This window comes from Xenopus laevis, chromosome 1L (assembly GCF_017654675.1).
Source record: "Xenopus laevis strain J_2021 chromosome 1L, Xenopus_laevis_v10.1, whole genome shotgun sequence".
NCBI classification, from domain to species: Eukaryota; Metazoa; Chordata; class Amphibia; order Anura; family Pipidae; genus Xenopus; species Xenopus laevis.
In genome coordinates, this window is record NC_054371.1 from 140367576 (window position 1) to 140379402 (window position 11827).

An 11827-nucleotide genomic window follows, 5' to 3' on the forward strand; every position below is an offset into this window, starting at 1 on the left:
TATGGTAAGATTTAGGGAGAACTTTTCAGGCCTAGGCATTCATTGAATTGTAGATTTAAAAAAAAAAAAAAAAAAAGAGGCAAATGAAAACTATATTACCAACTTATTATAAGCCAAGGCTCTGACCAAATGTTAGACCTCAAAAAGAAGCTTACAATGACAATCTACAGGGATAGCTGTCTGATTTAGGGATGCACGGAATACACTATTTCGGATTCGGCAGAACACTGAATCCTTCGCAAAAGATTCGAACTAAAACCGATGTAAATCCTAATTTGCATATGCAAAATAGGGGTGGGAAGGGAAAACATTTTTTACTTCCTTGTTTTGTGCCCTAAAGTCACGTGATTTCCCTCCACGTCCCTTATTTGCATATGCAAATTAGCATTCGGTTCGGCCAGGCCGAAAAATTTGACCGAATCCTGTTGAAAAAGGCCAAATCTTGGCGAATCCCAAACCGAATCCTGGATTTGGTGCATCCCTTGTCTCAATGGCAAACGTCTCAACCCAGGAGTGGCCTCACATGTGACCCTGACAGCAGTAATATTATTGGCAGTAGCATAGCCACACTAGATACATTCCTTCACGTTCCTTTCTTACAATAAACACATTATGCAACCTTTAATTGGCAGCACATGGTGTTGGTGTTACACAGGCATGCAGTTTTAGCTTAGTAATCACCATAGTGTAATACAGCTAAAAGAACGGTCTTTTTATTTGTTAATTGGAAGGACGATGATCAACACTGATGGTCCCTTTCAGAGCAATTCCTGTCATGGTGCACAAATAAGCGTCATGATCCCGACTACAGTCAGGATCCCAGACTAGGAACTACCCATGCCCAACCCAAAAGATATTGGGGACCTAACAAATCGCAATGGTTTCGTAGCTGTTCAAAAGTGTGATGATTTAGTGTGTGCATGAAGTTTTGGCAAGTTGAAAGCTTTCTCCCGCATCCTAGCCCAAGTGTGACATCATAACCCCAGCCCACGAAGCGTCATAACGCGAGACTGGGTGACTCACATATTGGGGTTCCTGCGGAAGGCGCCAGTGATGTCCTTCACCACTCGCTGGACCAGCACCTCCACCTCCTCCTTCCACTCCGCCATCTCCGAGGCTACAGGCGGAGAAAAAGGAGAAAGATGAGCTTCCGGGTCAGGCAGTGGGAAATGAAGACACTCCCTCTTGTTATGCTGCGCGCTTAACCCCTAACCCGCCACGAAAGTGTATAGTATCTCTGTGCGTCTCTGTAGCACGCGTATGTTATTACCATCTGTTTTTCATTTACTATGACAGTCACAATTACATTGTCTGGAGCTGTCATTGGTGTGTGTCTGTGTGCTGGAGCACAGAAACCTTACATTTGTATCCAGTATTCACGTATGATATCATATAATGGGCCTCTGTCCTGTCCTGATGTCTGGTCAGCAGCACAAAAATGCCTTTTGTGAGCGCCTGCCACCTCACCCCTTTAAATGGAGTTCACAGCCTGCATGGCTAATTAGCAGTTCATTTAGATGCATGGCGGCACATAAATCAGTTCAGTCTGCAGCATGCATCTAAATGAATTGCTAATTAGCCATGCAGGCTGTGAATTCCATATGAGTTCTCTTTTAAAGGGGTGAGGTTGCAGCTATGGTTGCCACCTGGCCAGTATTTTACAGGCCTGGCCAGTAAAAATGATCTGGCTGATCCCAATGTTATTAATAGTGGACAAAGATAAATGTATAGGAAGGCCGGTATTTTTTTCCCGAAAAGGTGGCAACCCTACCCCTAAAATACCAGGAACATGTATAATCCACATCCTGCTAAACTCGGCAGGTAGTTTTGAGCTGCACAGCCCTTCAAAAAAACTGAGCTATCTGAGTCAGGGCTGGAAGAGGTATGGTGCCTTCCCCTAGTTTGGACCTTTTTGTCCTGAAGCGGTAGCAGTTCATGCGAGTGCGCGCTCTTTGGCGCTCGCACTTCCTCGTCACTTGTGCTGTTTCTCGCCGCTTTTGCACCATGCATGTGCGAGCGTTGGGGGCAACGTAGTGGGCCGAGTTGCCTAAGGCGCCCAGCCAACTTGGCCCGGCACTGGACAGGTGGCAACACTAGGTTGGCTGGACCTGGAATAAAACAGTGAAAAATGTACCACCTTTTGTAAAATATATATAGTGAATAAAGTACCCCCTAGTGTAAAATATAAGGATTTTACTCGGTCTTCGGCCTCGTACTTTTATATGGTCATGGAACTCCAAGGTTACTACTATATACTCGAGTATAAGCTGAGATTTTCAGCACCCAAAATGTGCTGAAAAAGTCTACCCTAGACCCTACGCATCCCGACACCACAGTAAAAAAAAGCCACACACATATGAGTGCTATAAAACCCATTGGTGGCCAGGGTCCCCCCTACAAGTTAAAAAAGAAACAATTGGTGGTCAGAGGCCCCCCATAAAAGTTAAAAAAAAACTTCACTGGTGGCCATGGCCCCCCAGCAAGATAAAAAAAAAACATTGGTGGTCAAGGGCCCCATAGAAAATCGGGCCCATAGAAGATTAAAATTGGTGGCAAAGGGATTAATTATAAAAAAAACATTGGTGTTTGGTGGACCTTTATATTAGGTTCATGTTCAATCTTCTTGCTCATACTCGGCGATGGCATCTTCTTTATTTTACTTTTGTGGCTTTGGCTCTTTTTGCAGCTTTGGCTCCATTCGTGGCTTTGGTTCTTCAGCTCTTTGGTGGGTTCGGCAATGTCCTGCATTCTCTTAAGGGGTTCCAGCTAATCCAGAAAGTGCAGCACTGCCGGGCCCATTTAAACTTCAATTCTACCGAGTCTGGGGCGACTGTCTAATGGCGGCCCTGTCCAGAAGTGTTCCTTGACCTCTATAGTTCATGGAACTCTGAGGTAATATCCTCATATTTTACAACAGGGGGTACATTCAGTGGCGTAACTATAGAGGAAGCTTCAGCTGTTGTAAACATTACTGTGCTGGTCCTACTGAACAACTATAACAGACACTGGTTTCATTGTGCTCGGGTTACTCCCAGGAACGCCATCAGAAATCGCAGGGCCCCGTATGACAAAATTTCCTGGGCTGCGCCCACCTCAAGCTCCACCTACAGGTCCTCCCCCCACCACACAGTAAAAAAACAAAAAAAATATTGGTGGCTAGGGTTCCCACATGTTAATTAAAAATAAAAATATATTGGTGGTCAGGGCCCCCCATAAAAAAAAAAACATTTGTGGTCAGGGCCCCCCCATTAAAAAATATTGGTGGCTAGAACCCCACATGAGAAAAAAAAAATTGGTGGCCAGGCCCCCCCCCCCCCACATTATAAGAAAATCGGTGGCCACGGCCCCTTAAACGTCCATGCCTTCCCGAAGTCAGCAGCTCTCAGAAAGATGGGGGGCCCGGCTAATCAAGTAAGTGTGGCGTGGCCAGGGGCCCCCTTACCCTCGGGGCCCCCTACAACTCTCCCCCCTGTCCCCCCCTGATGGATGCCCTGGTTACTCCTGTGCCTGCACTGACCTGAGTGCAGACACACTGAGCAGATTTTGGTGCTAAAATGTATACTTAGCTTTTCTATGCCGATATTCACTCTGTGAGTCTGCACTCAGGTCGACACAGTGCCTATGAGTGCAGCTACAGGAGCAGGCTGTGCGCAACAGATTGGTTGTGTCTTGCCCTGTGTTTATACTCATGCTGAGAAACAGCCACTTGTAGTCATAGCTTATGGGAGTTGTCCACCTTCCAAAACTTTTTTCAGTTCAGATGTTTTCAGATAGTTTAGCAGAAACAAAGATTTTTTTTCAATTGCTTTCCATGTTTGTTTGTTTTTTGTTTTTTTTTTACCATTTTTTCATTTAAAGATAATGTTCCTGTCTCTGGTGTTTGAGTCTTGTGGCTCAGTAATTGAGGTGCAGATTCTCAACTGTTACAATTGATACATTTCTCAGAAGCATCTATGGAATATCAGCAACTATTTTATCAATTCTAACTTGTGCTTAGCAGGGCCAAATATAAAAAATATACCAATTTAAGACAGTGTAAAGGGTCTGTGACCCCCCCCCCCTTTAAGGCAAAATACCTGTATTGTTAGCAAAACCCTGATTAGAAATTAGTAATGTAATTGACAACAACAATAAATGTGTAGCCTTACAGAGCATTTGTTTTTTAGATGGGATCAGTGACCCCCAATTGAAAGCTGGAAAGAGTGAGAAGAAAAAGACAAATAACTCAAAAACTATAAAATATAACGAATGTAGTTTGATTGCAAAGTTGCTAGGATATTGGATATTCTATAACATACTAAAAGGTAACTTAAAGGTGAACCAGCCGTTTAAAGAAACAGTAACAGCAAAAAATGAAAGTGTTTTAAATTAATGAAAATATAATGCAATGTTGCCCTGCACTGGTAAGGGTCTGGCCACACGGGCAGATTCAAGGAGATTAGTCGCCAGGTGACAAATCTCCTCTTATTTGCGGCGACTAATTTCCCCGATCTGCCGTCCGCCGGCTAAAATGAAAATCGACTGGGAGCAGGCACTCGGAGCGATTCATTTTCCAAAGTCGCCCGTAAATGCCTTACAAGGAAATTTCGGGCAAATTCAGAAAACGAAGCGCTCTGAGTGCCTGCCCCCAGGCGATTTTCATTTTAGCTGGCAGAAAACAAATCGGGGAGATTAGTTGTCGCGAAGAAGAGGAGATTTGTCGCCTGGCGACTAATCTCCTCGAATCTGCCTGTGTGCCCAGACCCTAAAACTGATCTGTTTGCTTCAGAAACATTACTATAGTTCATATAAACAAGCAGCTGAATAGCATGGTGGAAATTGAAAAAAGGCTATATGGTTAAATAGCGGATAACAGATAACATTACAGAGCTTATCTACTGTCTGCTGTGTAACTTTTGAGCCTTTTCAATTTTGAATAGCTGCCCCCATGGCTACACAACATCTTATTTATATAACCAATAGTAGTGTTTCTGAAGCAAACAGCAGTTTTACCAGTGTAGGGCAACACTGCATTATATTTGTATTACTTTAGAACAATTTAATTTTTTGATGTTACTGTTCCTTTAAAAAGGGAGCCATTTGATCTTATGTCAGGACACTGATGCAGTACTATGCTTCACCAAACAAAAGTACAACCTCTGATCAATGCCCAGATTATAATATTATTCCTGTTTTAGCACAGTCGGTTGAAATGACAACAGAACAGAAACACGGTGTGCTGCTGTATTGTATGCGCTCTATCGATTGGCATCTTAGCATTCCAACTGTGCTGCCGTCACTCTCAGTTATTAAGCCAAATCCCCTGTTCTGTTTAAGATCAAACTAAATAGAATGAGCGGAGAGCACTCTGTGTAAAACTGGCACGTTAAGTACACCATCAGCACCTACACAAAAAGTATAAAGATTTTTATGTAACTGGATTTCCAGAGCTGCGGTAGGATACAGCTTTCATCTCACCTGTGCTGCTCAGTTAGATGCCACTTCCTAGGTACTGGGCTGAGATGAAAGTTCAGATCTGCCTCAGATCCTCAGAAATTCAGCAACAGAACAGTATTTATGGGTATATACTTCAACTTTAATTTCTTTTCTTGTGTGTGCCTTACTTGGATATGCACAAAATATGTCAGTGATACTAGCATGGTGCTCTACTCCTATTCTTTCAAATGAGTGAGGCTGATTTAACTGTTCACAATAAACCAAATTATCACGAAAAGCATGAATCTATCGAATCATTAGGATAAGCTTACCACTTTCCCAGTTGGGTCTGGGTGCTCATCAGGGGAGTAATTCACGACAAAACGGCATTAGGCAGGCACCAATCCAGAACGTCCAACAAAAGTAGAATCCAAGAGCCAAAAATTGAATATAAAAATGTAATACTTTATTTTACAGTACATCTAAAAGGATAATGCCTGACGCATCTCGTGTCACGCAGGGACACTTAAGAAATGCATCAGGCATTATCCTTTTAGATGTAGTGTAAAATAAAGTAATATTTTTATATTCAATTTTTGGCTCTTGGATTCTACTTTTGTTGGACGTTCCGGATTGGTGCCTGCCTAATGCTATTTTGTCGTGATTTAATTGTTCAGCCTTGTTGTGGCTTTAAAGGAGAAGAAAAGGCTTCGTACACTTGGGGGTGCCAAATTTTAGGCATCCCCAAGTGATTCTATTGACTTACCTGAAACCCCAGGCCGGTGCTCCTATCACCAGAAAACTGGCCTGGGGTTATACCAGTGAGCAACATGGAGCGATCCTTTTCTTCGCGTGGCTGCGCATGTGCAGTAGAACCAAAAGCCAAACTTGAACTAAAAAGTTGGCTATTTCGTTCAACTGCAAATGCTTTTGCTCCGGGAAATTTGAAGTAGACGCCGAAAGAGGATCGCTCCGTGGTGCTCACTGGTATAACCCCGGGGCCGGTGCAGTTTTCTGCTGATAGGAGCACTGTCCCAGGGTTTCAGGTAAGTTGGGGGTGCCTAACATTTGATAAATGATCTGTATTGTAGTCTGCTGTGAGCCCTGACCTCAGATCAGTTAGTCTTCATTTCTGTCATTTCCTCATCTGCTCATCCATGGTTTTTTAATTTGCTTATGAAATAATGTATTACACTGTTAAAGGACATGTAAAGCCTACATTTTCCCACCATGTTTATAAGTTGGGCATATCTTCCCCACCCAAGTCACATAATACTTACTGTATATACCCCTCCATTTGCCAGCACCATCACATTTTCCTAAAACAAATAACAGCTTTCACCCGGCAGCCATTTTTCTCTGACACATCATCAGTATCATTGACATCTGCAAACAGGACATGTGTGATGTCAAGTTCATGCAATGCAGAATTCAGGTTTACACAGACACAACATACTTTGATAAAAAGTTCAGCTGGGTTAAAAGGTGGGTAGGAAAACAAAAATAGGATCAGGCAGCTACAGCAGTTTCTATAGAAATCAGCAATGCTATCTCTTCACTGGCTGTAATACTGGAGGGTGCGGTTTAGTAATCTGAGCTGAGAAGAACTGAGCATGCTCATGAGCCAACAGCCAAAGTAAATTCCTAAGGGAGGAGGCAGAGTAGGTTAGAGGAGTACAAGGATATCTGTGATTAAGGGGATGATGCAGCGTTACTGTTAACCTTTTAACAACCGGAGTGGCAGTTACCTAAAGATTCCAAAGAGGCTGTTCACTGATTACATTTTTGTGCAGGGGGTTTACATGTCCTCTAATGTTATTCCTGGTTCTGTTAGGGTCAGGGCACACGCTCAAATTCGGGGAGATTAGTCGCCCAATGACAAATCTCCTCTTTTTTGGGGCAACTAATCTCTCCGAACTGCCTTCTGCCGGCTAGGATATAAATCGCCGGTGGGATGGCACTCGGAGTGCTTCGTTTTCCAAGGTCGTCCGAATTTGCCTCATGAGGAAACTTCGGGCGACTTTGGAAAACGAAGAACTAAAAGTGCCATCCCGTTTGCAATTTACATTCTAACCGGCAAATGGCAGTTCAGGGGGGAGATTAGTTAAAGCACTGCGTATCTTGGCGGCGCTATATAAATAAATGATGATGATGATGATTAATTGCCCCGAAGAAGAGGAGATTTGTCGCTAGGCGACTAATCTCCCCGAATCTGAGTGTGTGCCCTGACCCTTAAAGGACAGCAACACCTAAATCTATCTCTTTATCTAAAGACATCCTTAGGTATTACTTACAACACTTCAGGCCGGACTGGCAATCTGTGAGTTCTGGCAAATGCTAGAGGGGCTGCTGTAAGATTTCATAGAAAGTCACTATTTAGTGGGCTGGTGGGGGCTGTTTGGGCCTCTGTGTACCTGAAATGCTAGGGCACATTTTGAATACCAGTCCAGACCTGCAACACTATTATTCCTGTGTGTGTTGTCATTCTGTAAGAAACATACTGCTGAGGGAAACCAAATCCAGGAGCTGGAAGACCTCACCAAAATATCTGTAATTTACTGCACCACTGTCCAGACAGTTGTGATGTTTGTGCATTTGCTGAGTTTTCTCACTATGAGCACTATGAGCATACTTCAGGTAATATTTTTTGCATTTCGTCATCATTAGAGCATGTGCAGTAGCAGATTATTGTGAAAGAAAGTAGCAGTTATTTTACTAAGATGGTGGCAGCATTTAGAGATTGCATACTGAAAATTAATTTAAAGGTGAACCACCCCTTTAAACATCTAACCTGTGCAATTCTGGTCATCCAGCATATAAGCTCCTACCTAGTACTGTGGAGTCAAAGTCATGGAGTCGAAGACATAAGCAATTTTGGGTACCTGGAGTCAGCAAAAAATGTATAATCTCCACTCCTAATAAATGTAAATTGTAATTAAAAAAATACAATATGTTATCATGTCCTATTTCACAAATAATAGTCATAATAAAGTACTTCTCTGCTCACAGATATAGTCATAATAAAGTACTTCTCTGCCCAGTAAGTACAGTGAAATCTCAATTTTACATCCCCTGATTTTAAGTTTTCCCTCATTTTACATTGTTGTTTTGTGGTCACACCTGTATATTATGCATAATATATTTCCCTGATTTTACATTTTCCTGGATTTTACACCATTTTTTCTGATCCACTGAAAAATGTAAAATGGGGGTTCTGTAATTGTAATTGTTCTGCATTTAAGATAAGCAGTTCTCTTGGGCAAAAAAATTAATAACACATAAAATCTGACCCTAAATCCCCCAGAAATGTGTTCATAACCTGCCAAATTTTGTAAAATGGATGTGGTATTTGGGATGTGTGACCATAAAATGGGCATGGTCAAAAAAATATTTTTTGCAGTGGCAGATCTTTTTTGTCCCTCTTTCTATTTTTTAAATGTTGGGAGGTATGCACTAGTGTGAAGTCCAGCTGAGCTATCAACTTTAGGTTTAAGGAATGTTTGTAGTTTCTGCAATAAATAAAATAAAAAGCCACAATGACATAGACCCAAACTTAAACAGTATTCTCATTCATGTTGGCAGTGACAGGCCTGGATGGCCAATAGGATAGTGCATCACCTTCCTAACCAGTAGTTCTCAAAAGCAGACACCATGTTCATATAACTATAAAATTGCTGAGCTTTGGCAGAACTTCTTTCAACATGGAAAATACATTAGTATATTAAATGGGTGGTTCACCTTTAAGTTCATTTTTAGTATGAGCTAGAATGGCTAATTCTAAACAACTTTTCAATGGGGGTCACTGACCCATCAAATAAAACAAATGCTCTGTAAGGCTACAAATCAATTGTTATTGATACATTATATTACTCATCTTTCTATTCAGGCCCTCTCGTATTCATATTCCAGTCTTTTATTCTTATAATTCTATGGTTGCTAGGGTAATTTGGGCCCTAGCAACCAGATTGAGGAAATCGCAGATTTGAGAGCTACTGAATAAAAAGCTCAATAAATCAAACACCACAAATATTAAAAATAATGGGAACCAGTTGCAAATTTTCTCAGATTATCACTCTCTACATCATGCTAAAAGTTAATTTAAAAGTGAACAACCCTTTTATAAACAGAGGAGTCAGAGTTGAAGGATTTCTGCACTGACTCCACAGGCCAGGTTCATTCTTTAAACCTGATTACTTTTGGACTTGGATGGCAATATCCTGGTCACAAATGGACCTGGGAAGTTGCAGCCACTTAGGTTTGGATGCAAGTGACTCAGCTGAGTCCTGTGAATTTTGTCCTATATGTAGTTAGTGTACATATTTAAGGTTACAACTTCCAAAGGAAGAGTGTATATAGCAGAGCCTTTGGCTAAGTGCCGTTTGAGCACAAAACACGTAAGGCTATAGAGATGTTTTCTTAAACTTATTTTTCTTTATAGATTCATTCATTCCATTAACTTTTTGTTTCCTTATGAATTTCGGTTTCTCTAGCTGAGGAATGGGAACTTGTGCACCTAGACCACTTTTTTGATTTGTCGAGTTTTCTACTTCTGAATATGTTGCTGTGCCCTGTATTGTAATAATAATTCAGGAAGATGTTAACATTTTGATCAACACTAACTTTCAAAGGTGCATATGTGTTTTGTCTCTTAACTCTGCATCATGAAATACACATTTCCCTAGAGCAGTGGTTCTTAGACTGTTGGGCTGCCCCCCCCAGGCTGGATCAATGGCAGGGAGGCTCATTCAGAAGGCCATTTAAAGGTTTTATATTATTATGTACCGGTAAGTCAAGAGAAGCGTCCTGTCATGAATCTCACTGGGTGCTTCCATTATAAATGCTCATCTCCAGAGCTACTCCAAAACAGCTCCACATTGCTGTACTCTGTACGATTCAAAAGCTTTAGTATTAAGTTGTTGCTATGTCATTGAATTCATATTCTTTTCATTTACTTATTTTAAAAAATGAGCGGAATGAGAATTGTCTCCAGAACCCCAGCTCTAGGCTCTAGTGCCCTGCTCTATCCTGATTTTAGTTTCGGAATGCTAAATCTGGCACATACTAAAAAATCGTTTAGGTCTTTAAGCTGGCTTCTAGCTCCAGGGCAGGAACACCGTCCATCTGTAGCCAGAAAAAAACAACAGCAGTGTATTAATACATTGTTTTCCCTTTGGCTAACTGTTGGCTTCTAATCAGCTTCAACACCTATTTTGCCTTTCAGCAATACTTGTCTTGAAATAGTATTATGGATTGCAAATGAGATTATAGCTTGTGTGACCTAACTCTAGAGGATTTATGTTACCTGATATGGATCAAGTACCTCACCTTTATTTAATGTACATTTTTATAGTGCCCTGCAATTGAAATTAATTAATTTTGCATAACTGAACAGTAAGCTGGTTACAGCTTTTGGATCAAAGACTGGTGGTTTAAATGAGGAGAACAAACTGACAAACTGGAGGTAAATTTATGTTATATGAACATTATTTTGCTGACATTGATGGCTTCATGACAAGATTGATGCCAAATGATTCAGATAGATGTGTGGCAGATATTGATTTTGTGTCACGGAAAAACCTTATTCTGGTCTGTGGTTTATGACTATGCCTGAAATTTACATTTTACCTAGCGCATGCCAAGAAAATAGCAATGGCTGCACACTCATTTAAAACAGAAATGTTTTATTACTTTAGTAGCATTAGCAGAGACAGTCATTTTGTGTCACTTCAAAGGAGAGAGATGATGAATAAATGTATACTGCTGTGCAGCAATGATTCAAGTCTCGCAGTAGGGGGTTGTCATTATTAAAGGGCATGTAAAAGCAAGGAGAGTCTTATTTTTGTTGTTTCAGTCATTTCAGCTAATTTTCATATACATTATAGAACATCCATGAGCAGATAAAATAATTAGGCAAAAGCACAAACATATATTGCAACCATTTTGCAGCTAAGTTTATTATCTACAAGGACTTCAAGGTCTTTTTCCACTATGGATTTGCCTAGTTCAGTCCCATTAAAGGAGAACTAAACACTAACAATTAATATGGCTAAAAATGCCATATTTTATATAATGAACTTATTGCATCAGCTTAAAGTTTTAGCTTCACAATAGCAGCAATGATCCAGAACTTGAAAGTTGTCACCTTCTTGGAAAGTGTCTGCGACACTCGCATGCTCAGTGGGCTCTGAGCAGCTGTTGAGAAACTAAGCTTAGGGGTTGTCACAAATTATCAAATGAAAATGAGGTTGGGGAGCTACTGGGGCATCTTCAGAGGCACAAATCTTACCTGCTAAAGGGCTGTGGTTGCCTTGGGCTGGTAAAGAAGCCCAAAACATAATGTACAACATTTCTATCCTACTTCATTAGTTAAGCTTTAGTTCTCATTTAAGGTTATAAATGGCTTGCATATTTT

The 11827-nt window shown here is 41.1% G+C and overlaps 1 protein-coding gene across 1 annotated transcript in view; it reads right to left on the reverse strand.

Annotated features, from left to right (window-relative positions):
* The window catches only part of ptar1.L (protein prenyltransferase alpha subunit repeat containing 1 L homeolog), a 33575-nt gene extending 32461 nt beyond the window's left edge, over positions 1 to 1114 (reverse strand). The window contains exon 1 of the mRNA NM_001096887.1: positions 1024 to 1114. Within this exon, the coding sequence (NP_001090356.1) occupies positions 1024 to 1109 (86 nt within the window). The 5' untranslated portion in view covers positions 1110 to 1114. The remainder of the gene's footprint in view (positions 1 to 1023) is intronic.
* Positions 1115 to 11827: the final 10713 nt, after the last annotated feature.